Below are 27121 nucleotides of genomic sequence, written 5' to 3'. Positions count from 1 at the left end.
CTGAGCACATCCCATGAGCTGGGACGTATGGAAAACTGCACCAGCCTGGGGGCCTGCCATGCTTTGAACATGTGAGTGTTATCTTTTCTCCTTTATTCCCTTTATGTTATAATTACCCATGTACATATTTGCAATTGTCTCATTTGTAACATCTTTATAAAATATTTTTGATAAAGCACTGCCTAATTTTTTATGGGATATAATATGTAATATTAGTTCATTCTCCTGCTCTAAACGTACCCGGTCTCTGGAAGAGAAATACGCTACTGTTTTGGGTTAGCTTCGGACCCGTTTAATCGAAGCTGGTGGCAGTGATACCGATAGTGTGCAGACTTTTGGGTGATGCTGTAGCGGCTGCGGGGTTGATAATTATTGTTCCTGCCTGAGTGGGAGTAGTTATCGCGTCGCTGCAGCGTGCCCAATAGCCAGTACATAGCAGGCAGCCGTTCTGGCGACTAATTACCCAGGGTGCAGTGCCTAATCTGACCTGAGAGTAAGGGGGGTGCCAGAGAGCTGCAAGTGTTAAGTGGAACTGTAAGCGGGATATACATAAATCCCTGCAGTTTGTAGTATATTGAAAAGCAGTGGGATACCTAGAATAAGCCCCTGCTGTCAGCTAAGAGGTCAATAGCCTTGTGTGTGTTTTCTCATCGCATTGTTAGCAGTGGAGGGATAACTAAGATAAGCCCCCTGCACATGTGATAGCCGTCTGTTGGCCCAAAGTCACCCCGACCCGTGACGTAGGGGTGACTGTCACGGTGTGAATCGTGACAAATTGGTGGCAGCGGTCAGGGGATTCCTGACAGAAATCAATCATTATTATTTTTTTATTATTTATTATTTATTATCTTTTTTTTATTTTATTTTTTATTTTTTTATTTTATATTTTTTTAATTTTTTTAATTTATATTTATCTTTATTTTCTTCATCATTATTTATTGTTGTTTATTTATTTACAATATTATACGGGCATTAAAGCCTATTGCAAGCATATATATGCTATATTTATATAGACATATTCCCCCTTTGTAATTGTATATACTGCCCCCTTTTTTTATTGAATGGGTTGGCAGCTATACATCAGTACTATGTTTCTGCATATATAGCACAGTTCAATATGCGCATGCCTGATATATTTGGCCAAATTCCGCTCCTATATGCCCCCTTTTCCTCTGTCCTCTTAGCCCCAGTAGTGACATTTAAGTATAATCTTACCATTTGCGTGTTATCCATTGCACGATATGTGCACTGATCACTTACGCCTTTCCCACCCTGTGTCCCTGGCTGTGCGCATGCCCGGTCTGTGTCTGTGAGTCCCGGCGCTCTGCGTCCAAGTATCCGCGGTTACGCCGGGTACTCCGTTCCTGTGCGGCCGGTCATGTGACGTGGAGACCGGAACTCTCAGACCTCCTGACCGCGCATGCGCCGGATACACACGGGCCGCAGCGCTCGGTAAATTTACACTATAAAAACCCTCTCAGATCATTAATGACCACCCCCTGACAAAGGAGATACCTCCGAAACGCACGTCGGGCACCCGCAGGTTCAGGTCTCAGCCTACCCCCCAGGTATATAAGAGATATATTGTGCTATCATATCCCTGATATTGGTCACATGTTGTTAGACCTTCATATAGGTCTATGCACTTGGGCACTTTAAAACAACTGTGTTGTTATTTGTGTACGTTATTTCTTATTATGCACTTTTTTGGCACTCTTTACACAATGTTGTTGAGCCCTTTGTATGCAAATTTTACACTTATATTGTTGTAAACAAAAATTTTTTTTATATAAAAAAAACATTTTTTATGGAATTATTGCACCTTATTTGATACCCTTTGCACTTTATGATATGTACAATTGTAAAAATATATATTTTCCTTATTATTGGGGGCTACTCTGCTGAGTATGAATATCGTGGAATCCTGTCCTTGCGGAATTTTTATATTACATATTTTTTTATATTTTTGTATTGTTGCCATCCTGATAAATAAAGGCATATTTTTAAATATTCCCATGCTTCTTGACTATCTGGTGATTTCATGTTCCATGGTGGTTCGGTATCTGGTTTCCTCTTTACAGTGGTTGTCACTGTTGTTTATCACAGCACACCCTAATTACTAGTCTATTTCATATTATTTTTCTGGATATATGGCTGAATATGTAATTTTGTGGATAAAAAAAGGGTATACTGTAAGGTATCTAACCACGTAGTATATAGCACAGCCCACGCAGTATATAACACAGTCACGTAGAACATAGCACAGCCACGTAGTATATAGCACAGCCCACGTAGTTTTGAGCACAGCGACGTAGTATATTACACAGCCCACGCAGTATATAACACAGCACACACAGTATGTAACACAGCCCACATGGTATATAGCAATGTGGGCACCATATCCCTGTTAAAAAAGAATTAAAATAAAAAATAGTAATATACTCACCTTCCGTCGGCCCCCAGATCCAGCCCAGGCCTTTAGAGATGCTCCTTGCGATGCTCCGTTCCCAGTAATGCCTTGTGGCAGTAACCCGTGATGATATAGCGGTCTCGCAAGAGGTCGCGAGGTATATGTTTTTACTATTGATGCTGCATAGGCATACTCATACTGAGGACTAAGAACACAGCTGTGTTCGAAACGCGTTCAGTGCAGTGAGAGCTGCTATGTGATTCCTTTGTTATACCACTTGTCATTGGAGCAAAAGAGGGGAGAAGCCAGCGCAGCCTAAGGTTAAGACGCAATACATAAAGTGCAAATGCACATATTAATTTCTAACTGTATTTTCAAAATGAGACATTTAGCAAACAATTGATCAATTCTTTGAGCGTCTTAACCTTAGGCTGCGCTGGCTTCTCCCCTCTTTTGCTCTCACTTGTCATTGGAGTCCACACTTTAAATTTTTTCATGACAATAAAGATATTTTGGATTTTATCAGAGACTATTTCTCTTTCCTGGAGCTGGATCTCCCTAGTTTCTTTTGTATCCATGACGTTGTTGGCTGCACGCTTGATCCTTGCTCGGATTTCTTCTTGGAATTTGGACTCCATTTGGGTGAGCTGAAGATTTTTTCCCTTTTTTTACATGTAAAGATAGTCCTGGATTTGTCCATGAGAGAGCAGCGTGTGCGTATACGATAAATAGTATAGTGGGTGAAATTAAGACAAACTATCTTTAAGATTGTACTATAGTAAATGCGCCATAATGTATAAAACTAAATGAGAAAAAAAACTGTGGCAAAATAGCGATACAGCTCATAAAAATATCCCATTATTGCAAACTGTTTACAGTTATTCGGACTAAACCATTTAAACTTGCATTGCACTGTGATACCGCAAGCTTCCCTTACAATGTGAAGCTATAGATGAACAAGTAGAGGAATATTGGAATTGGATGCATTTTCGAACAATGTCCGGTCATTGCCAATGACACCATATAAATGAGAGTTCTCCATTTTATCTTCCAATGGAAGTTGGTGTATATTTCTTTCTATAGTGCGTTATCTCTTATCTCAGAGCTGTGGAGATTATTGTACTGAAGATTCTAATTTATTAATATATAGTACATACAAAGCAGATACAACACACAGTACAATGGTGATGTCTCAGCAGTTATCTATTCAATTAAGCATTTTCCTTTTGTTAGCAGCAAAGGGAGCAAGTTCAATTCAGCCGCTGTAATGGCCTATTTAGAAATACTTATTGACTGTAAAATATTCATGTTGATTGTCGCTCATTTACTCACTGTTTGGGGAAAATGAATTGTTAATACAGTTGTCCTGGTCCCACGCGGCATCATGTTGTCAGCAGCACATCACCTGTTTACATGGGACAAGGTGCCGAAAACCAATGCAAATTTTTATGCCAACATAAATTATCCTATCACAAAACAATTGAGCACTTTGCTCGTTAGTTGTTTCATCATCAGCATATTTCCATGGGCTAAGAAATGAAAACGAGCTTCTCATGAGTATCGTTCACCAAATATCAACCTGGATAAAAAGAGCCTTATTAATAATAATAGTTATTATAATAATTGTATTTATGTAGCGCCAACATATTTCACAGCACTTAACCTTAATTGCGTGCAAGTGCATTAAAGGACGGCAAATATCTTTAGGCAAAAATTGCGTGTTTTGTGTCCTACGATATCGAAGAATTCTCAAGTGTTTGATGGTATTTAAAGAAAATGTGTTCACAATTTATGGAAATGAAAATGCTGAATGAATTCTTATTAGAAATTAATGAGATTTATGTTGCTTCATGCGGCCCGCAAGCACTGAAGACCCCTTGGCATCCCTGCCTGGGTCAGAGGATCTGCCGACAGCAGCATTTTATTTCAGCTGAATGTGCGTCCTTAGAGGTACATTCAATTGAAATGATGTACCTGCTGTGGTGGGGAGATGGGCGAGCCACAGCGGCGGAGCTGCGGGTCACAGAAGGCAGGAGCCGGCTGCTACGGCTAAGGCTACTTTCACACTAGCGTCGGAATCTCCCCGTCGCAATGCGTCGGGGAGAGATTCCGACGCTAGCGTTTAGCGCATTGCACAATGGAGGCAGCGGATGCATTTCTCCGGCGCATCCGCTGCCCCATTGTAAGGTGCGAGGAGGTGGGGGCGGAGTTCCGGCCGCGCATGCGCGGTCGAAAAAAGCGGTCCGTCAGGAGCAAAAAAAGTTACATGTAGCGTTTTTTGCTCCCGACGGTCCGCAGAAGCACGACGCATCCGTCGCTCGACGGATGCGACGTGTGGCAATCCGTCGCAAATGCGTCGTCAATACAAGTCTATGGGGAAAAAACACATCCTGCAAGCACTTTTGCAGGATGCGTTTTTTCTGCAAAACGACGCATTGTGACGGATTGCAGAAAACGCTAGTGTGAAAGTAGCCCAACACTGGTGTATGCTGCGGCTAACGCTTGTGCCTGCTGCTAAAGAGAAATTAATATTCACGACTCTCCACGCCCATGGAATTGGTGAGCAGTGAATATTCATTTCTCTTTAATAGTGGGCAGAGTAAACACAGCTGCCAGCTTCCTGCAGTGGCTGGGGGATGATGTGTGACCGCTACTAAACAGAATAAATATTCACTGCTCTCCTAGCCTATGGGAATGGAGAGTAGTGAATATTCATTCTCTTAAGTAGTGGGCAAACGTGATCACAAGGCTGCAGGAAGCCGGCTACTGTTCCCGCTATTAAAATTCAATGAATATTCACTGCTCTCCACTCCTATAGTCCCAGTGTGGACAGCAAAGAGTGTTTCAGCAGCTGTCCTCTGCCTCTAAGCAGCACATGATGTTACTGCCATATGCTGCTTAGTAGCATAAATCAGCTACTGGTATCAAAACAAGACGCTGTGAGGGAGCGCAGGCAACGTAAGGGGACCTGGATGTGGACATGATTACAATATGGGGACACAACTACAATATGAGGACCTAGATGGGGATATATCTACAATGTGGGGACCTGAATATGGGGACATGGATATGGGAACATGACTACAAATATAAGAACCTGGATTGGGATATAACTACAATATGGGGAACTGGAGACATAACTACAATATAGGGAAATGGATATGGGGACATGGCAACAATATGAGAACCTGGATGGTGATATAACTACATTATGGGGACCTGGATAGGGGCATATTTACAATATGGGGACCTGGATGGGGACATAATTACAATATGGGGATTTAAATACAATATGAGCACATGGATGGGGAAATAACTATAATATGGGGATATAAGTACAATATGAGGACCTGGATGGGGACATATCTACAGTATGGGGACCTGGATATGGTTACCTAACTACAATATGGGGTCAAAACTACAATATGAGTGCACATTTTAAAAACACAGTAACAATTTTCAAATGGTGTATAGAAAAAAAATGGTATCCCTAAAAATTTTACTTTGTCCTTCAAAGAATGCGGCCCTCCAAATTCAATTTTTTCCTATTTGCAGTCCATATACCCAGCCGAGTTTGAGACCCCTGCTAAAGGGCAATTATATAAGCAGTATTCACGGTGGAAAATGAAATGCTAGGTGAAATCCCAAGAAACAATGAAAACCCTATATTAAGGGTCACCAATCTAACCCAAGAAGAGGTGCGAAACCGGCTAAATAAGATTAAAATAGATAAATCTCCGGGTCCGGATGGCATACACCCACGAGTACTAAGAGAACTAAGTAATGTAATAGATAAACCATTATTTCTTATTTTTAGGGACTCTATAGCGACAGGGTCTGTTCCGCAGGACTGGCGCATAGCAAATGTGGTGCCAATATTCAAAAAGGGCTCTAAAAGTGAACCTGGAAATTATAGGCCAGTAAGTCTAACCTCTATTGTTGGTAAAATATTTGAAGGGTTTCTGAGGGATGTTATTCTGGATTATCTCAATGAGAATAACTGTTTAACTCCATATCAGCATGGGTTTATGAGAAATCGCTCCTGTCAAACCAATCTAATCAGTTTTTATGAAGAGGTAAGCTATAGACTGGACCACGGTGAGTCATTGGACGTGGTATATCTCGATTTTTCCAAAGCGTTTGATACCGTGCCGCACAAGAGGTTGGTACACAAAATGAGAATGCTTGGTCTGGGGGAAAATGTGTGTAAATGGGTTAGTAACTGGCTTAGTGATAGAAAGCAGAGGGTGGTTATAAATGGTATAGTCTCTAACTGGGTCGCTGTGACCAGTGGGGTACCGCAGGGGTCAGTATTGGGACCTGTTCTCTTCAACATATTCATTAATGATCTGGTAGAAGGTTTACACAGTAAAATATCGATATTTGCAGATGATACAAAACTATGTAAAGCAGTTAATACAAGAGAAGATAGTATTCTGCTACAGATGGATCTGGATAAGTTGGAAACTTGGGCTGAAAGGTGGCAGATGAGGTTTAACAATGATAAATGTAAGGTTATACACATGGGAAGAGGGAATCAATATCACCATTACACACTGAACGGGAAACCACTGGGTAAATCTGACAGGGAGAAGGACTTGGGGATCCTAGTTAATGATAAACTTACCTGGAGCAGCCAGTGCCAGGCAGCAGCTGCCAAGGCAAACAGGATCATGGGGTGCATTAAAAGAGGTCTGGATACACATGATGAGAGCATTATACTGCCTCTGTACAAATCCCTAGTTAGACCGCACATGGAGTACTGTGTCCAGTTTTGGGCACCAGTGCTCAGGAAGGATATAATGGAACTAGAGAGAGTACAAAGGAGGGCAACAAAATTAATAAAGGGGATGGGAGAACTACAATACCCAGATAGATTAGCGAAATTAGGATTATTTAGTCTAGAAAAAAGACGACTGAGGGGCGATCTAATAACCATGTATAAGTATATAAGGGGACAATACAAATATCTCGCTGAGGATCTGTTTATACCAAGGAAGGTGACGGGCACAAGGGGGCATTCTTTGCGTCTGGAGGAGAGAAGGTTTTTCCACCAACATAGAAGAGGATTCTTTACTGTTAGGGCAGTGAGAATCTGGAATTGCTTGCCTGAGGAGGTGGTGATGGCGAACTCAGTCGAGGGGTTCAAGAGAGACCTGGATGTCTTCCTGGAGCAGAACAATATTGTATCATACAATTATTAGGTTCTGTAGAAGGACGTAGATCTGGGTATTTATTATGATGGAATATAGGCTGAACTGGATGGACAAATGTCTTTTTTCGGCCTTACTAACTATGTTACTATGTTACTATGTAAGCAGTAGTGAACAACATAGCCAACATAACACAAAAGTTATTGTTTATTTCGGGGGAAAGAATGTTTCCATTGTGTAGGGTGAAATTAAGCACATAGATCCAGTATTTGCTCACCTAAGGATATAACTGCTCCTGCGCAGATTGGAAAAATGCATAAGGCCGTGAGGAGTATCGGCAGCTAAACTTTATGGAGCACGTTCATTTTCTCCAGCTGTTCCTTCACTGGTCACTACTCTGACCACAATCTTTCCTCTGTCATGCTCTACCTATATATACAATGATCCAGTGTAGTGTATGCAAGAGTATCAGAAAAATAGGCATTTATCTACTTTGTTCAAGGCAGGTCTCAGATTTCCAATCTTGAATGTCACACATAGATAGCAATGAATCTTGAGTAGCAGAACGTGCTTTGTGTGGTAGTGATTTAGGAGTGATGAATGCCATGCTTTGTGACTGTAATTTGTGCATTCAGATCTTTCTTCAAATAAGGGAGCATTTACACATTTGTATAAAGAAAAACTGAGAAAGGAATCTGCACAAAACTTTGATAAAGAATATGAAGAATATGCATGGCAGAGAACAGAGGCCACACAGAGCCACATCGGGCACCAAAACATCAGAAATATTCTACCTCCGGAACATGTGGAGAATGCCACTATTTTTTTTTTCTGCCAACTTTATTCAGAATTCAAGACTTATTAGCCTCCTAAAGAACAGAGCTGCGCCATATGCATGCGTTCATACTTTTTTTGCAGTTTGCTTTTGGCTCTGCATCTGATTGATTCTTTAATTTTTCCAATCTGTCACCAATTTGCTGATTTAAAAAAAATGATCTTGATAGATTCTGGTAACCATTTTGACTATGTCTACAAAGCTCCCTTGAAATACAGCCTCTGGCTTGGCATCAAAGGAAACTGTGATTTTTGCAATATAGAACAAGCAATCAGATGATCGCAGGTTCAAATTGGATGCGTCGTGAAGGGGGTTAAAGAGACTGTCAGAGCAAAATTACTATTCAGACCAAGTGCAGGCACTCAGTGCACCATGGTTTGGTCAAACATTTATGTGCACCTTCCAACCTGTTTTCTCTGTATCTCTAACCCCCTCTTTGATTGACAACTCTTGCTTTATAGAGTCAGAGAAGGGTGGAGATAGGAGGAAAAAAGTAGGGGGGAAAGGTGCACATCATTGTTTGGCCATGCCAAGGGTACATTGAGTGCCTGTATGAGAATTTTGCCCACTGATCAAGTTATTGGCTGCCTGTTTTTATTGAAAGATTATTGTGGAAGAATGTTCTTAAGAAAATGATTAAAGATGTTTTAACTAATTTGCTGGATACAATTTTTCTGTGGAGGACTTATGCACTGAGTAGATTGACATCTTCTACTGTGAGAGTACATATTGCTGATGAAGTTTTGATTAAGCTGGACTGAGCGATTTATCTTTATGCACTCCTGATGGATCTCCTCATAAACCTGGATCAGCACATTGGGCAGCTCTTGGCCAGTCTAGCACGTTACTTGGTGTCGTTGGATGCAGTAATACATAATTTCCCAAAAGTTCTCAATTGCATTCAGGTCTGGGGAGTGTAAGGGCATCAATGCTCTTGTTAGCCAGAATGTGTAGGCAGTTTCTGGGTAACAGAGGCATTATTCTGCACTAGTGTTAGGTCTGACAATGGCTCTGAGGATTATCATATGTCTATCATATGGAGGTCTGTTCACCCTTCCAAAGATATGCCATCCACAGATCATCACTAGCCCACCCCTAAGACCTCATGCTGGATGATGTTGCAGGCACCATAACGATCATAGCACCTCCAGACATTTTCACGTCGGTCACATTTGCTCAGTGTGAACCTGCTGTTTGTGAAGAGATCGAGGCACCATTCGCTGACTTGACAATTCTGTTGTTCTTCGTGATTGCTAATAAATCTGCATGGTGCTGAGCTGTGAGCAGAGGTCCCACTACAGGACATTGGCCCCTTATGAACTCTGCTTCTGACAGTTTGGTTAGAAACATGCATACTAGTAGCCCACTGGAAGTCATTTTGCCAGTATACCTCCTCACACAAAGAAGCATATACTGCTGCTGGGTTGATGCCTTCCTTCTGCTCTGTCCTGGTATCCACTCCAAACTCTTGAGACTGTGCTGAAAGACACAGCAAATGTCTTGTATGGCTGTTTTTTCTCTCCATGATAATTCTGAGGGTTTTTTTTTGACAGATTTGGGATTCCCCCAGTAAAGTGATATACCCTTAAGGTATAGGCTACAACTACCTGATAAAAGCCTTAACAATTACCACGTATTTCTCTGCATGTGGTTTTCATGCAATTTTCTCACACCTCAACTGCTACAAAAGAACATATACTTTTCAGGTTTCATTGATTCATCTGTTGATGCATCTTTTTAGGTTTTACCAAAATAATAAAAATAAACAGGTGCTGCTATTATAAACTTCAAATGCAGCATAATAAAGCCTCATTTACACGCTGTGGTGTACCACCAATGGCAGCAGTCCACTTGGCCACTATGGGGCTCATGAGTCTGGGTGTCCCAGTGCCAGCACTGGGACTGGGCTCCTCTTCTTACCCAGCATTGCACTTTCAAATGTATCGGCATCCTTGACGCTGATGCTCCTTCCTCCATCATTCTTTCTCTGCATACCACCACAGCGGGCACTATGACCATGACACCCTGAGCAGACCAGAGCAGTGGTTAATGAGGAGAGGTGATCATTATATTTTTTTTATTCAATGAGTACTTGTGGGTAACATTATATTATATGGAAGGCTATGTGGGGGCCATTATATTATATGGAAGGCTATGTGGGGGCCATTAGATTAAATGGAAGGCTAGGTGGGGCCATTAAGACTGCTTGGAGGGCTATGGGGGTTATCATACTGTTTGGAGGGCTATGTGGGGGTGACATGCTATTCGGAGGGCTATGTGGGGGCATTATACTGTTTGGAGGTCTATGTGGGGGGAAGGGATTATTATACTGTTTGATGGGCTGTGTGTGAGGGGGTCATTACTGTTTGTAAGGCTGTTAGGGCAATTATTCTGTTTTCAGGGCTATGTGGGAGCTATTGTACGATTTGAAGGACTATGTGAAGGCTATTTCTCCAGGATGACACATCCATACATTTGCCGTGTGTTATGGAAGCCCAGGTTGCTTTGATAACAGCCTTCAGCTCGTCTGCATGGTTGTTTGTGTCTGTTGTCTCATCTTCCTCTTGACAATACCCCATAGATTCTTTATTGAGTTAAGGTCAGGCGAGTTTGCTGGTCAAACAGGCACAGTGATACTATTGTTTTTAAACCAGGTATTGGTACTTTTGGCTGTGTGGACAGGAGCCAAGTCTTGCTAGAGAATGAAATTTCCATCTCCAAAAAGCTTGTCGGCAGAGGGAATTATGAAGTGCTCTAAAACTTTTAGGTAGACAGCTGCACTGACTTTGGCCTTGATAAAACACAGTGGACCTACACCAGCAGATGACATGGCTCCCTTAACCATCACCGATTGTGGGAACTTCACACTAGACCTCAAGCAGCTTGGATTGTGTGAATCTCCAGCCATCCTCTTTTCAACTTCTGCTTTGTTACATATGGCTTTAAGTTTGCATTAAGAATTTGTTGAAATTTCATTGACTCCATTCTTCCCTCTACCTGTGAAATGTTCCCTATGCCATTGGCTGCAAAACAACTCCAAAGCATAATTGATCTACCCCCATGCTTAAAGGGACACTGTCACCTGAATTATGTAGAGGAACAATCTTCAGCCATGGAGGCGGGGTTTTTGGGTGTTTGATTCACCGTTTCCTTACCCGCTGGCTGCAATGTGGCTGCAATATTGGATTGAAGTTCATTCTCTGTCCTCCATAGTACACGCCTGCGCAAGGCAAGATTGCCTTGTGCAGGCATGTACTACGAAGGACAGAGAATGAACTTCAATCCAATATTGCAGCCAGCATGCAGCCAGCGGGTAAGGAATCAAACACCCAAAAACCCCGCCTCCATGGCTGAAGATTGTTCCCTCCAAATTCAGGTGACAGTGTCCCTTTAATGATTGGTGAGATGTTTTTTCCTGAAATTCTGTGCTCTTTTTTCACCACACATACCTTTGATCATTGTGGCCAAAGAGTTCTATTTTAACCTTATCAGTCCACAGGACTTGCTTCCAAAACGCATCAGCTTGCTGAGATGTTCATTTGCATACTTCTGAAGCTAAATGTTATGGTGTGGACACAGGAGAGTTGTTCTTCTGATGACTATTTCATGAAGGCCATATTTGTACCATATCCATATCGGAACAGTAGAACAATGTACCACAACTCCAGAGTCTACTAGATCTTTATGAAGGTCTTTTCAGTCAAGTGGGTTTCTAATTTGCCACTCAAGAAATCCAACTAGCAGCTCACAAATATTGCTTGGTCTTCTAGACATTATCTTGACATTCACTGTTCCTGTTAATTGCCATTTCCTAATTACATTTCAAACTGAGTAAAGGGCAACTTGAAAACACTCATCTTTTAGCCTTCTCCTGCTTTGTGGGACTCTATCATTTTCAAAGTGTTACGCAGCTGCTTAGAAGAACCCATGGCTGCTGTTTTTGGCACAATGTTAGAGGAGGCTGACTTTTTATAAAGCTGAGAAATTTGCATTACCTGCCTATCCGAACAGGTTTATGGCTTGTTAATAATCAACAGGCTAATTATATGGAACCAGTCACCCCCAGAATCGAAGGTGAGCTAGGCTCACCAGCATCAGGGGCTTATCTACAGCATTCTAGAATGCTGTAGATAAGCCCCTGATGTATCCTGAAAGATGAGAAAAAGGTTAGATTTGCTAAGAAAAGTGGGCAGCTTTACCATCTGAGAAAATAAAGAACCTCACCCACAACTACCACAAACTGACTTCAAGCTGTCAATGATGCTAGAGGGGGCAATACACGGTATTAAGAAATGGGATATGTGAACTTTTGATCAGGGTCATTTGGATGTTTTGGGTTTTCATTATGATTTAAAAAGAGAAAACACAGTAGTTTGACAAGAAAAGGCTTCACCCAACCACTAACCATGAGTGGAAAAAAAGTTTTGGTGTTATCATTCATATTCTCTGAAAAATGGCCAAGAAAGCAAAAATTCTGCCCGGGTATGTAAACTTTTGAGCACAACTGTACATATGAGTTACATGTTGAGAGTATTCCCAGATGAATATCTCTGATTTATATTAAAAAAAAAATCATAACTACATCAAAACGAGAGGGCCTCCTATTTGGGCTTCAGTTGGAAGAATGTCGTCAATTTAACGTCAGAAAAAAGAGTGACAAATTATCAATTTTTTTTTCGCACAGTGTTCTTAACTGGGACTGAAAATGTCAGATACACAGTCCACCCACTATTTGGATGTATTTGTTCTATTAAAATTACAGACATTTTCTTATTACAGTTCCTGCACAGGAAGTTGAAATGGATCAATGTTACAGTATAATAAATCGTTTTATACCTATTACCCATATTTCTAATATGCAAGTAGTAACATAAATGTAGTTCAAATTGGGTGTTATACATTGTATTATGCGGAGACATTCTTCACAGAGATCGAGACCTTAAGACAAGACAGCAGATCATTTTATTTAATTGTGGATTACAGAAATCAGGAAAATACAAGTCTAGACTTATACAATACTGTCGAACACAAAAGATGGGAATAAGAAGCTCCTTACAGCATGTACAGTATGCAGAAGGCAGACCACGAGTACGGTAATACACAAGTAGTCAGCTGACAGAGATAACCTGTGCAATTATGAGACCGCAACTAATAATTTAATAAAAGAAATTAAAAGGACACAAAACTCCAGCTCATGTCTAATCCATCCATCTCTGGCAATAATAGTGGGTATATTCATATCTATTACAAAGTAAATTGATAGTGCAAAATAAAATCCATCAAAAGTTGTAAACATTTTGCTAAAAGATAGAAATAATCCAAGAACAAATAAAATATAAATATTTTGTTAAAAAGTGTAAAAATATGAAATTCCAAGTCACTTTTTTAATGTATATTCCATGAATATGACATAGGAAAAGTTTTCCCATCTTCAAACAAAAATAAATCTTAAAGGATCGGTGCACAATTAAAACTATTCTCATTGCTCCAGTGAATCTAAAAAACGTGGCAGTGTCACAATAAAATGTCACTGTTTTGTTTATGTTTGTTTTTTTTCAAGCTGCTAAAACTCTTATGAAAACGGTTTCTTCATGGTAAAAGACACAAACCCCATATAATTTGATCCTACAAATTTAGTCTAATTAAATTATCTCCTACTTGACAGTAACGTGTCCAGATCGATGCCAGTATGAAAACTGGATCAGACATGTCACAAACTGCAGAAACAAAAAGTCCGTATGCAAACTTACATTTAGATGCACTGGAAGCAAAAATAGTAAAAAAATGTAGCTATGCCTTTAATGAACACAAGAAAGCCTCTATGCCATGTTCATCCTCTAATCCACAAAGAAATATAAAAAAAACGGGGCAATTAAAATGCTAAATAAAAAGACAAAAGAATGAATAAAAACATCATATTGTACACTGTATGGCCAGTGTGTAGCACATCACTGCACAATCAGAATAACTCAGCCAATTCCTTGCTTTGGATATTGCACTGAAGATAAAATAAGCATTTCATGAGACGTGGGAAAACCCGGTGCTCCGAAGGGTCCAGATCTCAGTTTGCATCTCCAGGTCTTTTTAGCACTGCCGTGTACTTCAAAGGCACATTATCTGACTTCAGAACCACCTCTAATAACGTGAAGATGCTAATTACCTGCGGAAGGATAGAAAAAGGTTTTCCAGTTAGTATTGTATCATCTACTGTATAATTGTCTAAGGGTCACTTCCGTCTGTCTGTCTGTCCTTCTGTCACGGATATTCATTGGTCGCGGCCTCTGTCTGTCATGGAAATCCAAGTCGCTGATTGGTCGCGGCAAAACAGCCATGACCAATCAGCGACGGGCACAGTCTGGAAAAAATTGGCAGCTCCTTCATCCCCGCAGTCAGTGCCCGGCGCCCGCATACTCCCCTCCGGTCAGCGCTCACACAGGGTTAATGGCAGCGTTGACCGCGGTGTAAAGCACTCGGTTAACGCTGCTATTAACCCTGTGTGACCAACTTTTTACTATTAATGCTGCCTATGCAGCATGAATAGTAAAAAGATCTAATGTTAAAAATAAAAAATAGTTATATACTCACCCTCCGGTGGCCCCCCGGATCGAAGCGGTTACAGACGCTCCTCGCGACGCCCCAGTGACTGCTCCATGCATTTCGGTCTCGCGAGATGATGACATGCAGTCTCGCGAAACCGCTACGTCATCATCTCGTGAGACCTCAATGCACTCTTCAGACTGGAGCGCACGAGGAGCGTTGGTAACCGCTTCGATCATATTCTAGAATACCCGATGCGTTCGAATCGGGCCACCATCTAGTAGCCTAATATTTATGTATGTAGTAGCGGCATTCTGCACTTCTACAGCTATAAATACTCTGAGGGCTCACATCGTTACCTTATCTCCACAACTACATCAAGAAAAATTATATTCATGATGGAAATAGGAATAAACTAGACAAAAACTGGATGGAGAAAAATGTGTGACAATTGGCGCCAAAAGTGACGTTCCATGGAACACAACACACATCACCTTTAAAAAAAATTCTATGTTATTTTCAGAATGTGGCCATATGACTAAGCAATAAATGTGTTTGTAATATTATGGGTGCTCCAACAAAAGATCTATGGCCTCGATGCAGGGAGAATGGCAGAGAGGCATTTATGTGTATTGGCAGCTATGTGGGTGCAGAAAATTCACAGCAATAAAATACATGTAGGGTTTAAAGGCATCCCTCACATAAGATATATTGAAATGTTGGAGCACATATTGGCTTCTAAAATAGAAGGTTTCACAGAAGTCTTTTTTTGTCCTTTCTCATTCTGGGGTCCTCTACCAGAGGAAAATACGGGGGCCAAAGGCTTAGTCATCTCAGCCCAGTCATGGCCATGATGAAGATCTTTTAGATTGAAACGTGTTGCTATTAGCAGGTTTTTGTTGCTGTTCACATTCCCTTTTGTGCAGGGATGATTTTTAAGGACATGGATCAATAAAGGACTTTTAATCAGAAAGGAGCTGGAACAATCTTCACATTTCTTACGTCCTCCACCAGAGGTCTGGGAGTTCGAGGCTCCTGCACAGGATCTTAGTTGTTCCCAGCATTGCACTTTTCTGGACAGAGTTCAGATGTTGCTCCTGAGATCTGTTGTAGCCATTTTCCCAACTTAGGGGGTCACTGCTCCATGTGCTCCTATCACCACTGGAATCATTGTTGCCTTCACCTTCCACGTCTTCTCCAGTTCTCCTTTGAGGCCCTGGTATTGCTCATTTTTTCTTTCTGATGTTGCTGTCACTTGGCACTGCCACATCTATTATCATTGCAGTCTTCTGACCCTTGTCTACTATCACAATGTCTGGTTGGTTAGCCAACACCTGCTTATTCATCTGGATCTTGAAGTCCAACAGGATTTTAGCCTTTTCATTCTCCACCACTTTTACTGGGGTCTCCCACCTGGACTTAGGGAGACTTAGCCCATATGCTGTCCAGATGTTCCTGTATACAATTCCCGCCACCTGGTTTTGGCGCTCAGTATATGCTGCTCCTGCTTCCATTTTCCATCCTGCCACTATGTATTGGACCGTTTTCAGAGGGTTCTTTGCATAGTCTGCACCTTGGGTCTTGTCTTATGTGGTAGATTACTGCTTCTATGGATCAGGTACTTAGTGCCTGCTCTTGTGCCGCTATGATTAGTGCCTTGGAGTGCTGTCTCGGAGTTCAGCTTTCTCCAGCCATTGGTAGATTTCTTCATATCAGCCACCTCCATTATCTGTTGATGGTACATCCCATGCAGCGGCTTGTCTTGCCATGGCGCTTCACGTTCCTGTTCTTCCTTTCAGATCTTTTGTGTTGCCTTAGTCTTTCTCTCAGCATCTCCTCTTTTCGTGCCATTATTCTGATGTATTCCTGGATATTCCTTGTTTCATCCGTGATGGTGGCTTGGATGATTATCAAGCCTGGCCCACCCTCCTTTCTGTTGGTATACAATCTTTGAGTGTTAGACTTAGGGTGAAGACCTCTAGGCATTGTGAGGAGCTTTCTTGTCTTCACATCTGCAGCTTCCATCTCTTCTTTTGGCCAGCACACTATGCCAGCAGGGTATCTGATAACTGGCATGGCATATGTCTTGATGGCGCAGATTTTATTATTCCCATTGAGCTGGCTTTCAGGACCTGTCTTACCCTTTGATTGTATTTGGATGTTGCTGCTTTCCTTCCCTCCTCATCATGGTTACCGTATCCCTGTGTGATGCAGAGATACATGTAGCATGTCTGCACATCTGCTATATGCCCTGCTGGTAATTCCACTCCATCAGTCTTGACTACCTTGCCCCTCTATTACCAACCGGCCACACTTCTCCAGTCTGAAGGACATCCTGATGTCTTCACTGTAGATCCTAGTAAGGTAGATCAGTAAATTGATGTCTCTTTAGTTTTTCACATACAGTTTGATGCCATCCATGTAGAAGAGGTGGCTGACAGTGCTTCCACTCCTGAACTTGTATCCATAGCCAGACTACTTATCTGACTGAGGGGATTCAAGTCTATGCTGATCAGCAATGGAGACAGTGCATCACCTTGGTATATGCAGCATTTGATGGTCACTTGTGCTAGTTGTCTTGAGTTGACTTCCAATGTTGTTCTCAATAGCCCCATTACATTTTTGAGGAAGATTCTTAATTTCCTGTTGACATTATAGAGCCAAGCATTCACAGCTCCATGTGTGTGGCATTGAGTAATAGGCTTTCCTGTAGTCAATCCAGGCTGTGCAGAGATTGGTCTGTCTGGATCTTGAGCGACTGCTCCATCTACTAGGAGCCTTTCTGAGCTGGATTCATGTACTGATTCATATTCTGTAGCTTGATGGCTATGATGCCTGACAAGAGTTTCCATGTTGTTTTAAGGCAGGATATTGGGCGGTAGTCGGATGGAGCTGTTCCTTCATGATCAGCACTGTTCTTTCTTGTGTTAGCCAAGCTGGGTGGTGCTCTGCTTCTAGCAGGTGGTTCATCTGCTTTGTCATGCGTTCATATACCGCTGTTTGAAGAACAGGGAATTTATCTTCTTGGCCTCAGCTTCTCTAGTGTATCTCCCTAGTCTTGCAGCAAGTGCTGTGAGCCTTTGTGTAGCAGTCTCTAGGGTCTTTGTACTTATCCAGCTTGGTTTTATTCTTGATCTTTACACCCCCCTTTTGCATTTGATTGTCACCTTGATCTTTGTCCCCAGTCTTTTCCAAGGAGGGGAACGTACTTCTGTTGTTCTTGCTGGCTGTATAGCCAAGAAATCCCATGATTGCTGAGGCAGTAGCATAGATCAGTTTATTAGTTTGAGTTATGGTGGTAAGTGCTCTATTGGCATCTTCTAGCATACTTTCTGGTGGTGTTTCTTTGCTGAGCCTTGGCAGTCGATCTCTGATATTGATGGGGTTTAGTTCATCTAAGGGTAAGTTCACATTTGCACATATGTGCGCAGCGCATCATCTGCAAGCGCAAACGCATGCAAAAACGCATGCAAAACACATGCTTATGCAGGAGTGCAAAAAAAAACGCTGCATGTGGATGCGGTTTTTGCCTGCGTTTGAGTTTTTGCGCATGCGTTCGATATTTCCAGGAGGACGTGTCAATGGGCGTGTCTCAATCAGTTCCTGGACATGCGCAGTCCGAAGTACACAAGCGCATCAAACGCAAGGACATGCGCATGCATGCGTTCCCATAGACAGTAATGCATTTTTGTAATGCACTCATCCGCATGCCTGCGCATATTTGACGTATTTTTGACGCTTCCAAAAATGCAACATGTTGCAATTGCAGGTCTCCGCCGCACACCGAGAAACGACGCATGCGTATGCAGACGCATGCGAACTGATGCAAATGCATGTCCATGCGTATGCCATGTTAAAGATAGGTACGCATGACGCATGCGGATCTGTGCAGATGATACGCTGCGCATAGAGATGCAAATGTAAAACCACCCTAAGATCTTCTGTTTCAGATCAGCTGCAGTGCTCTCTAGTTGCAGGATTTTCTGGGGTTGCATCTATTGTTCTTCTAGGTCTTCCTGTTGTGTGGATCTGCAGTTGATCCATCTCAAGTTGTAATAGTAGCGTTCTTTTTATGACACGGAAACTAGTTGTTTCTCAGTCAGTGGAAAGGCAGGTCTTGTATCCAACCAGAGTTTCCTCTTATGCTTCATATATCCTCTCTTTTTTTGGTCTGCTGTTATAGTAGCAATTCATCAGATACAGTTCTGTTTTGGTCTTGTCCCAGTGTTCCATTTATCATCAGATTCCATCATTGTGCCATTTATCATCAGATTGTCCTGACGCAGACCTTGTTAATCCAGGCGACGTCTCTTTGTTCGTGACACTCTCTTTAGTAGTCTTGCCCAAGGACCTCTACCGATATATTTCCAACAGCTGGGATGGTTGTGCACTTTAATCACTACGCTATAACAGCCACCTAAGCTTAGGAGCAGTGATATATAATTTATTTAATTTATTTCCCACAGGGCATAGCCAGGGTTTGAATGCCAGTCTCCCAGGTCGTAGGCTGTGCACTTTACACTATACCAGCCACTATATAATTAAAGTATGACTTCTGTGAAACCTTCTGTTATAGAAGCCAATGTGTGCTCCAACTTTGCCATATATTTTACGTTAGGGATGCCTTTAAAAAAAATAAATATATAATAATAATGATATGTATTTTTTCCCTTATCTCAACTATATGGTATATTAGTTTAACAAAATCATGCTATATACAGATTTAAATAAATGAGTAATGTGCAACAAAATACAAAGTACATTGCATGCCTTTTCATGAAGTCCAGTCTATCAGACAGCTCCAAGACTATTGTTAGTATACACTGGTGTTCTAGAAATGGGTTAATAATAGCAGCCATATCGAATACATCTAATCAAGACATGACTCCCAGTACTGTAACCATAAAAAAAACAACACACACACCGCTCCTCTACTGATCACACTATCGGGGATGCCCTTTAGCACCACATGTATTATGGAAATCAGGCAAAGGCCAAGGAGATAAGCTGATAATTAGCCTTCTGGACCAAAGGCTCACTAAATACCACTATGGAAATTGTAATTGTCAAATCTTTATTCTGCCCCGTTTTATAGTTGTGCAGACAAAGAACAAGGTTTTAAAACACACATTTACATGGATTCTGCTACAGAGCATAGCCCTGTTTATAATCTAGGAAGCAAAATTGAGATATTCAGTTTTCTACATCCCAAAATTTCTAACAACCCAAGGAAGAGCTGAACTACAGTGGGTGCACAGAAACGCTACCAAGCTCATCAAGGGAATAGCTGGAATGCAGTACCAAGACAGGTTATCACTAGGGAAGAGCGAACAGCTTCAGATAAATCCTTATCCAAATGGCTGCATCAGGAACCCGGTTACCTGGAGCGCTCCTGATGATAAGCTGTTCAGCGCCGCAGCTGCATGTATAGCGGCTGTGTGACAGTCACAACACACAAACATGGAGAGCCCAACACACAGGCTATCAGCGAACAGCTGATTATCGGGAGTGCTTCAGGAATCCGGGTTACCGATGCAGCTATTCAGTAAGCGCTATAGCTATTTGGATAAGGAGTTATCTGAAGCTATTCGCTCATTCCTATTTATCACAGATGTAGATTCCTTACAGTAAGAACAGCGATACTATGGAACTCTGCCACAGTGTGATGTAATGGTTGTTTCAAACAAAAAAAAAGTACATGGAGGGAGGGGTCTCTATGCCTTTTTCAAAAAATATAATATTACAGGTTATGAGTACCAGATTCTGTTGATGGAATGTTGACCCAGGGAAATAGTCTGATTGCCACATGTGGAGTCAGGAAGGATTTTTTTCCCCTGACTTTGGTAAATAAGCATCTGCCTTATGATGTTTTGCCTTCCTCTGGATCAATATTAGGTTGTAGGTTGAACTTGATGGACCTGTATCTACCTTCAGTCTTAAAACTAAGAAACTCAGACACACAAATCTAATCACTCACCATATGTTCCTGCTCCAAATTGAAGCAAGGCTGTACAAACTATCTGAAGCTGCTTCCATAGCATACCGTATCTTTCAGACTATAAGATGCACTTTTCCCAAAAAAATTTTGGGAGGAAAATGGGGGGGTGCGTCTTATAGTCCAAAAGCAGGCTAAACGGGGGGGAAGATGCGTCAGTGGTGTAGCAGCGTCCATTCCTGAGGGAACCTACGGCGGCATAAGTGTGGTGATGCTGAAGCTCGCTGTCGGTGGTGAGCAGTGCGGAGTGCAACATTGGTTTCCCTGCGGCCATCTTTCTGAAGCCGTGGGCCGCCAGAGGCAGAGAGTGGATTGAGATCTCGCCTGACCTCTTGTGCTCCATTTTCCTGAGGCTGTGGGCTTCAGGTCTCAGCGGCCCTTGGCTTCAGGAAAATAGCAGCAGAGAGATCAATGATGCACTCGGCTCTACTCAACGTGGACACCGGGCCGCAGCATCACCACATTTGTGCCGCCAGCATCCTGAGGAAGGGACCCATGCAACGTACTCTGCCTCACCGCCGACACCGGACCCACAGCATCGCACCGCTGGGATACCCCGGGACTGCAGTATTGCCCCACTTCTGCCGCCGCCGGCTTCCTGAGGAAGGGACCATGCCTCCTGTGACCCCGCTCTAAAACCGCCGGCCCCCAGATAAGATACCTTAACTTCGAACAATAAGATGGACCCACATCTTATAAAAATCTTTTTTTTTTTTGCCAGTGAATTTTACTAGTTAGTGAAATTCAGTTATGACAATAAAAATTGTTTTCCACCAATCAAAGTATTTTTCAGACTATAAGACCCCAACGTCTTAGGCTATGTGCACACTTTGCAGATTCCACTGCGGATTTTTCCGCAGCGGAATTGCAAAATCCGCAGTGCAAACCCATCGCGGTTTTTACTGCGGATTTATCGCGGTTTTTACTGCGTTTTCTTCTGCGGATTTTCAACTGCAGTTTTCTATTGGAGCAGCTGAAAATCCGCAGAAAAGAAGTGACATGCTGCGGAATGTAATCCGCAGCGTTTCCGCGCGGATTTTTCTGCAGCATGTGCACAGCGTTTTTTGTTTCCCATAGGTTTACATTGAAATGTAAACTAATGGGAAACTGCTGCGGATCCGCAGCGGTCAAATCCGCTGCGGATCCGCAGCAAAATCCGCAAAGTGTGAATATAGCCTTATAGTCCGAAAAATACGGTGATTGGTGGAAAACAATTTTTATTGTCAGAACTGAATTTCACTAACAAGTGAGTCCGATTATCTGGATGAACCAATAATTGCATTCTGTCCTGCTTACCTGCTGCACAGGTCCATCTCCATCTTGTTCTGGACTCCACACAAGTGTCAACTCAGGCTTTTTACCCACTTGCTGGAAATGTGAGCTCTGGAGAGGTAGAGCCTAAATAAGACACACAAGACCAGTCTATTAGGAGTCATCCATCACCAGCAGCACAAAATGTAATATATGATCTATGACTTATATTCCATTATTGCTCCATCAGCTTACATTACAATAAATCCGCTTCTGAACACCATATCTCAGGACCAAGACATCAAATGCTTCATTTAAGACTCCCATAACCATGGCTTCTGACTCCAATGGACCACACTCCTGCAGAAAAATCACAAGAGTTTTTATATAAATATCTTGTCCAATGACGACTTGCTGATATGTTATATTAAAATGTAGTTTGAGTCTCACCTTTACAAATACAGAGAAAAAGAGATCAGCACTTAGTTCCTGTACCCTCTTAGATGCAGTTTTGCGGTCATTACAATGGTCGGCCTGATTCTGTATTGCCTGTTGCATTAATTTCAGTGGTGGTCCGCGCCCTAAAAAAAAAAAGTAAAATAAAATAAAGGTTCTCTCATAAATACCCAGAGGATTGCTGAAGAAAGCCAAGAATTGTCCTCCGCTTTGTATAGCAGTCTTAAAGACAATGAATGGAGAGGTGACCACCACTAATCTGGAAGGAAAACTTCAGATTACATTTCTCTGAATTGTCGGGAGTCCCAGATGAAAATCTTAAGGAAATAAGTCACATCCACAACCTATAAAATTGTTCCACGCATAATTTGACCTGTGGTTTAAATGATACCATTTGTAGCGTGTCAATTCTGATATTGATTTTCACTGCAGATTTCACCTTTTAAAGGGAACCTGTCAGCGGGTTTTTTAGACTTCTATACCTTTATATTACAAATCTGTGTCTCCAGTGTCTTGGAAGCCACTCTTATGCAATTGAGATTGCAAGTGCAGGGACTTGGACTACACTTACAGATCTTTAGCCTCTTTCCCGGCACCAACTTCCTGCCAGCGATTGACAGGTCACTTTTCTGTGACCACCGGCTGACATCTCATGCAGGCGCTGTCATTTTCAGGGACGGTGCATGAGCAGATGGATATTCTGGTGCTCACAATGACATCAGAATGTTACTGCACGTTTGAGTCACCTTAAAAATGATGGCACTTGCGCGAGATGTTGGCCAGGGGTAAGCAAGTCACGGAAAAGAGCGATCTGTCAAGCATTGACAAGAGTCCAGCACGCGGAGGAGAAAAGTCCAGACCAAGCCCTTGCACTTGAGAGTTCATTTACAGAATTTGCGGATGGATTATGTTAACAATGGAGACGTGGACTTATAAAGGTATGAAAATAATCATTAAAGGGAATCTGTTGACAGGCTTTAAGACCTCAATGCAGCATCACAGTAAAGTGACGAAAAACGCTGGTTTACATGTAGACAAAACAACAAAAAAAAACAAGTAACTCTGCGGACAATGAGCCAGCAACAAATTTCTGTGCTATGTCAGTATTTTGAATGTAGCTCAGGACTGAAGGTTCCTTCATTGTGGGCAGATAATCTGCTCAAATAGTCAGCACTGTGATCATATATGCAAGTACAATAAACGCCAATCATTGCTGCATGCAAATGAACGTACAACTGTATGGGGATAAAAGACCCCAACTCTGCAGCACATCCTGTTTATAAGAGGGATTGTGCTGTCAACCAACAAGGATATTTAGACTAGCATAAGAATTTTTTTTTTTTTATATATAGCGCGAACATATTCCGCAGCGTTTTACAGTTTAACAGTTCAAACAAGTCATAAGTAACAAAGTTAAAAATAACAATAATTAAAGCAAAATAAGATGACCCTGCTCATAAGTACAATTGACAGTAGTAAACTAGAATTACAGTTCCATGCTCGATCTGTGCTTCAATGTTTACTTCTGCGGCTGCCGAACACAGCTCTTGGCTTTTTTTTGGCAGCCCTATATACAATGATGGTGCGATTGTAGGGCATCCAACCAGCTACACTATTTATAGAAGGGATAAAAGTGCCCCATCAAGGATAAAATAAATGCCGATCAGCACAAGTCCCAGCAGTCAGACCCCCATCGATCACCAAGTTATCACCTAAGCAATTAAAAATATCAACTTATTATTAAATAAATCTGCATCCATCTTGTAACAGCAGCGGTGGGAGTCAGACAACCTAACAAGTTCCCTTTAAAACAAAAAGGTGTAAATACGGTATATCAAAGTTTTACAAAATAAAGTGGAGGCGTGCCCATGGTAACCAACCAAAGGGCAGTTTTTACTTTCCAAAAGGCATCTAAAAAATGAATTTAGAAATCTAATTGGTCACCATAAATCTGTAACATTTCAAATGGGTTCTTTCGGCGCCGGTTTGATTACAAAATGGATCCATGGATGTTTAGATAATGAAAAATAAAACCGTGATACCAATACGAATAGTGTCTTACCCTGAATATAAGTGTAAGGATGAATAAGAACGGACATCATGAATAGAGGTAGGTTATTGTAGTTTCCTTTATTCTAGAAAACTCACCTATGGCAGCAGCAAGAAGCCGGTGAACTATGATGTCAGCATAGCGCCTTATGGGAGAGGTGAAGTGAGTGTACAGAGGAACATTCAAGGCATAATGATGGAATAAGGCTTCATCCTTGAGCACTCCAGTACAGAAATACACTGCCATCTACGGGAAATAAAACTCATCATGATCACAAAAATAAGGAAATCCCAACGTCCTGTGCACATAGTAATGTAGCAGCAGTACATGGGAATCCATCAGAGCTAGCAGCATCTTCTTATATAAATAATGCGGTTTTCATTACAACAGAACAAATTCCCATGGAAGTCTGTGCTGCCTTTTAGTTTTATTTTAAAATTGATACTACACATGCAAATGAGAAACTGTGTAATTTATCTCATCATAGAAACCGGCCTTTTTCTCCTTCTGGATTGATTTTGAACTCTAAATTCAGGGGTAAAATCTGTATTCGGTGAAGACAGACCTTCATATTACGGAGATAGGAGATGGCAGCTAGTGCTTTGAGATTCTAGGGAGAGGAACTAGAGGGGGACACAGACGTTCTGCTGCACTTACACTTTAAATCTATGGCATAAAAAAAAAGTTAAACTGTTTGCAGAAAAGTTACAACAGAATATCTGTCTTTGTATCTCCTCCCTCCTTCCTATGATCAGCCACTGTCATCTACCTTCCCAGTAATGGCAAAGTGGGTATTCACTGAATAAGGGTAGGTTCACACAGCGTGATGGCGGTACGTTTAACGGACTACGTTACACCGCGGCATAACGCGGTGTAACGTAGTCTGTTAACGCCACCATTGCTTGTAAGGGTGAACGCATCCTTAGCATGCGCTAGCAATGTGCTGTCATTTGAGTGACGGACCTCGAACGTTGCTTACTTGCAGTAAGTATCTCCCATTCGAATTGATAATCCCTCTATCACGAAATATAACTTTTAAGCCCTTCCAGTAAAAGTGTATTGCTAGGTGTAAAAGCCCATGATAGGAAAAATTATTTTTGGGCAGCTGAAAATCTATACTTGTGCAAGGACACAGCGCATTTTGCCAGACCTCCAATAGGACTTTGGTAACCTACAAACACTCTATAAAAATGGTAACCTCAGGAAAAAGACTAAAGCAAATTTAGTACGAAACCCCTATTTGATCTGATTTCTATGGTGGAGGAGGTGCAGCAAATGTTAAATTTATTACAGAAATTTAGAGAAATAATAAGTAATTGAATAAAAAGTGATACCATGCAATCATTGAAAGGGTCTACAAAATCTGGAACAGCTAATGGCTACAAAATGAATTTTTCTCACCTGCATAGGTCTGGAGCACATATTGGTCAGAACCTCTTTGCGGGCTGTAGAATACTCATCTGCACCAAACTGATCATTCAAGCTTTTCTGCAAGGAAAATAAAGGAGAGAGAATATCTGCCACTGAGTAACAACTTGAGGACTTCATTAAAAGTTACCATTTTTTGCTGGCAAACCTCTAAGGCTACGTTCCCACGGTCCTAAATCGGCAGCGTTTTTGGACGCAACACATGTCTACTGCGTCCAAGGCACTGCCGGCTTTTGAACGCAGGTGATTCCATATGTGTTCATTGAACCCTGCGGAATCACCCTGTCCAATACATTATACAGGTGATATTTATCTTGTGGAGACTCGCGTCTCCGCAAGATAAATAGACATGCTGCGGTCTGGAAGGACGCTACATGTCCATCTCTGCGGGTGATCACAGATGTCGGAGCATGCATAGTGGATAGAGATGGGATTTCTTAAAATCCCATCCACTATGATGCAACATCTGGCTGCTGCAGGTTGGACGCTGCGGATGTACGCAACGTCCAAACCACAGTGTTTACTGACCGTGGGAACGTACCCTGACTGCTATATACTGCACATATCAGATAACCACCATTAATACAACATGTTAAAACAAAGGCTGTGAGTTTGGGAAGTTTTATTTCTCTTAAGGTACCGTCACACTTAGCGACGCTGCAGCGATACCGACAACGATCCGGATCGCTGCAGCGTCGCTGTTTGGTCGCTGGAGAGCTGTCACACAGACAGCTCTCCAGCGACCAACGATCCCGAGGTCCCCGGTAACCAGGGTAAACATCGGGTAACTAAGCGCAGGGCCGCGCTTAGTAACCCGATGTTTACCCTGGTTACCAGCGTAAAAAAACAAACAGTACATACTTACATTCAGCTGTCTGTCCCTTGCCATCTGGTTCCTGCACTGACTGCTGGCCGTAAAGTGAAAGTGAAAGCAAAGCACAGCGGTGAGTCACACAGCGGTGACTCACCGCTGTGGCTGTGCTCTGCTTTCACTTTACGGCCAGCA

General features: G+C 41.9%; 1 protein-coding gene and 1 long non-coding RNA gene across 3 annotated transcripts in view; one reads left to right on the top strand and one right to left on the bottom strand.

Moving 5' to 3' along the window:
- LOC138638050 (uncharacterized) overlaps positions 1-27121 on the top strand; it is a 260052-nt gene continuing 232931 nt past the window's right edge. Inside the window, exon 1 of the long non-coding RNA XR_011312440.1 lies at positions 1-71. This is a non-coding gene — a long non-coding RNA (uncharacterized lncRNA). The remainder of the gene's footprint in view (positions 72-27121) is intronic.
- DIS3L2 (DIS3 like 3'-5' exoribonuclease 2) overlaps positions 13342-27121 on the bottom strand; it is a 588376-nt gene continuing 574596 nt past the window's right edge. For both annotated transcript variants that reach the window (XM_069727019.1, XM_069727018.1), the window contains 6 exons: positions 26089-26175; positions 24786-24933; positions 22632-22762; positions 22437-22541; positions 22227-22328; positions 13342-14558 (listed from right to left, as the gene is read on the bottom strand). In XM_069727019.1, coding sequence (XP_069583120.1) covers positions 14460-14558; positions 22227-22328; positions 22437-22541; positions 22632-22762; positions 24786-24933; positions 26089-26175 — 672 coding nt within the window. In that variant the 3' untranslated portion in view covers positions 13342-14459. The remainder of the gene's footprint in view (positions 14559-22226; positions 22329-22436; positions 22542-22631; positions 22763-24785; positions 24934-26088; positions 26176-27121) is intronic.

Source organism: Ranitomeya imitator, chromosome 5, assembly GCF_032444005.1.
Source record: "Ranitomeya imitator isolate aRanImi1 chromosome 5, aRanImi1.pri, whole genome shotgun sequence".
Classification (NCBI taxonomy): domain Eukaryota; kingdom Metazoa; phylum Chordata; class Amphibia; order Anura; family Dendrobatidae; genus Ranitomeya; species Ranitomeya imitator.
Note: the sequence above shows the minus strand (reverse complement) of the source record. Positions and strands in the feature narration are given on the sequence as shown.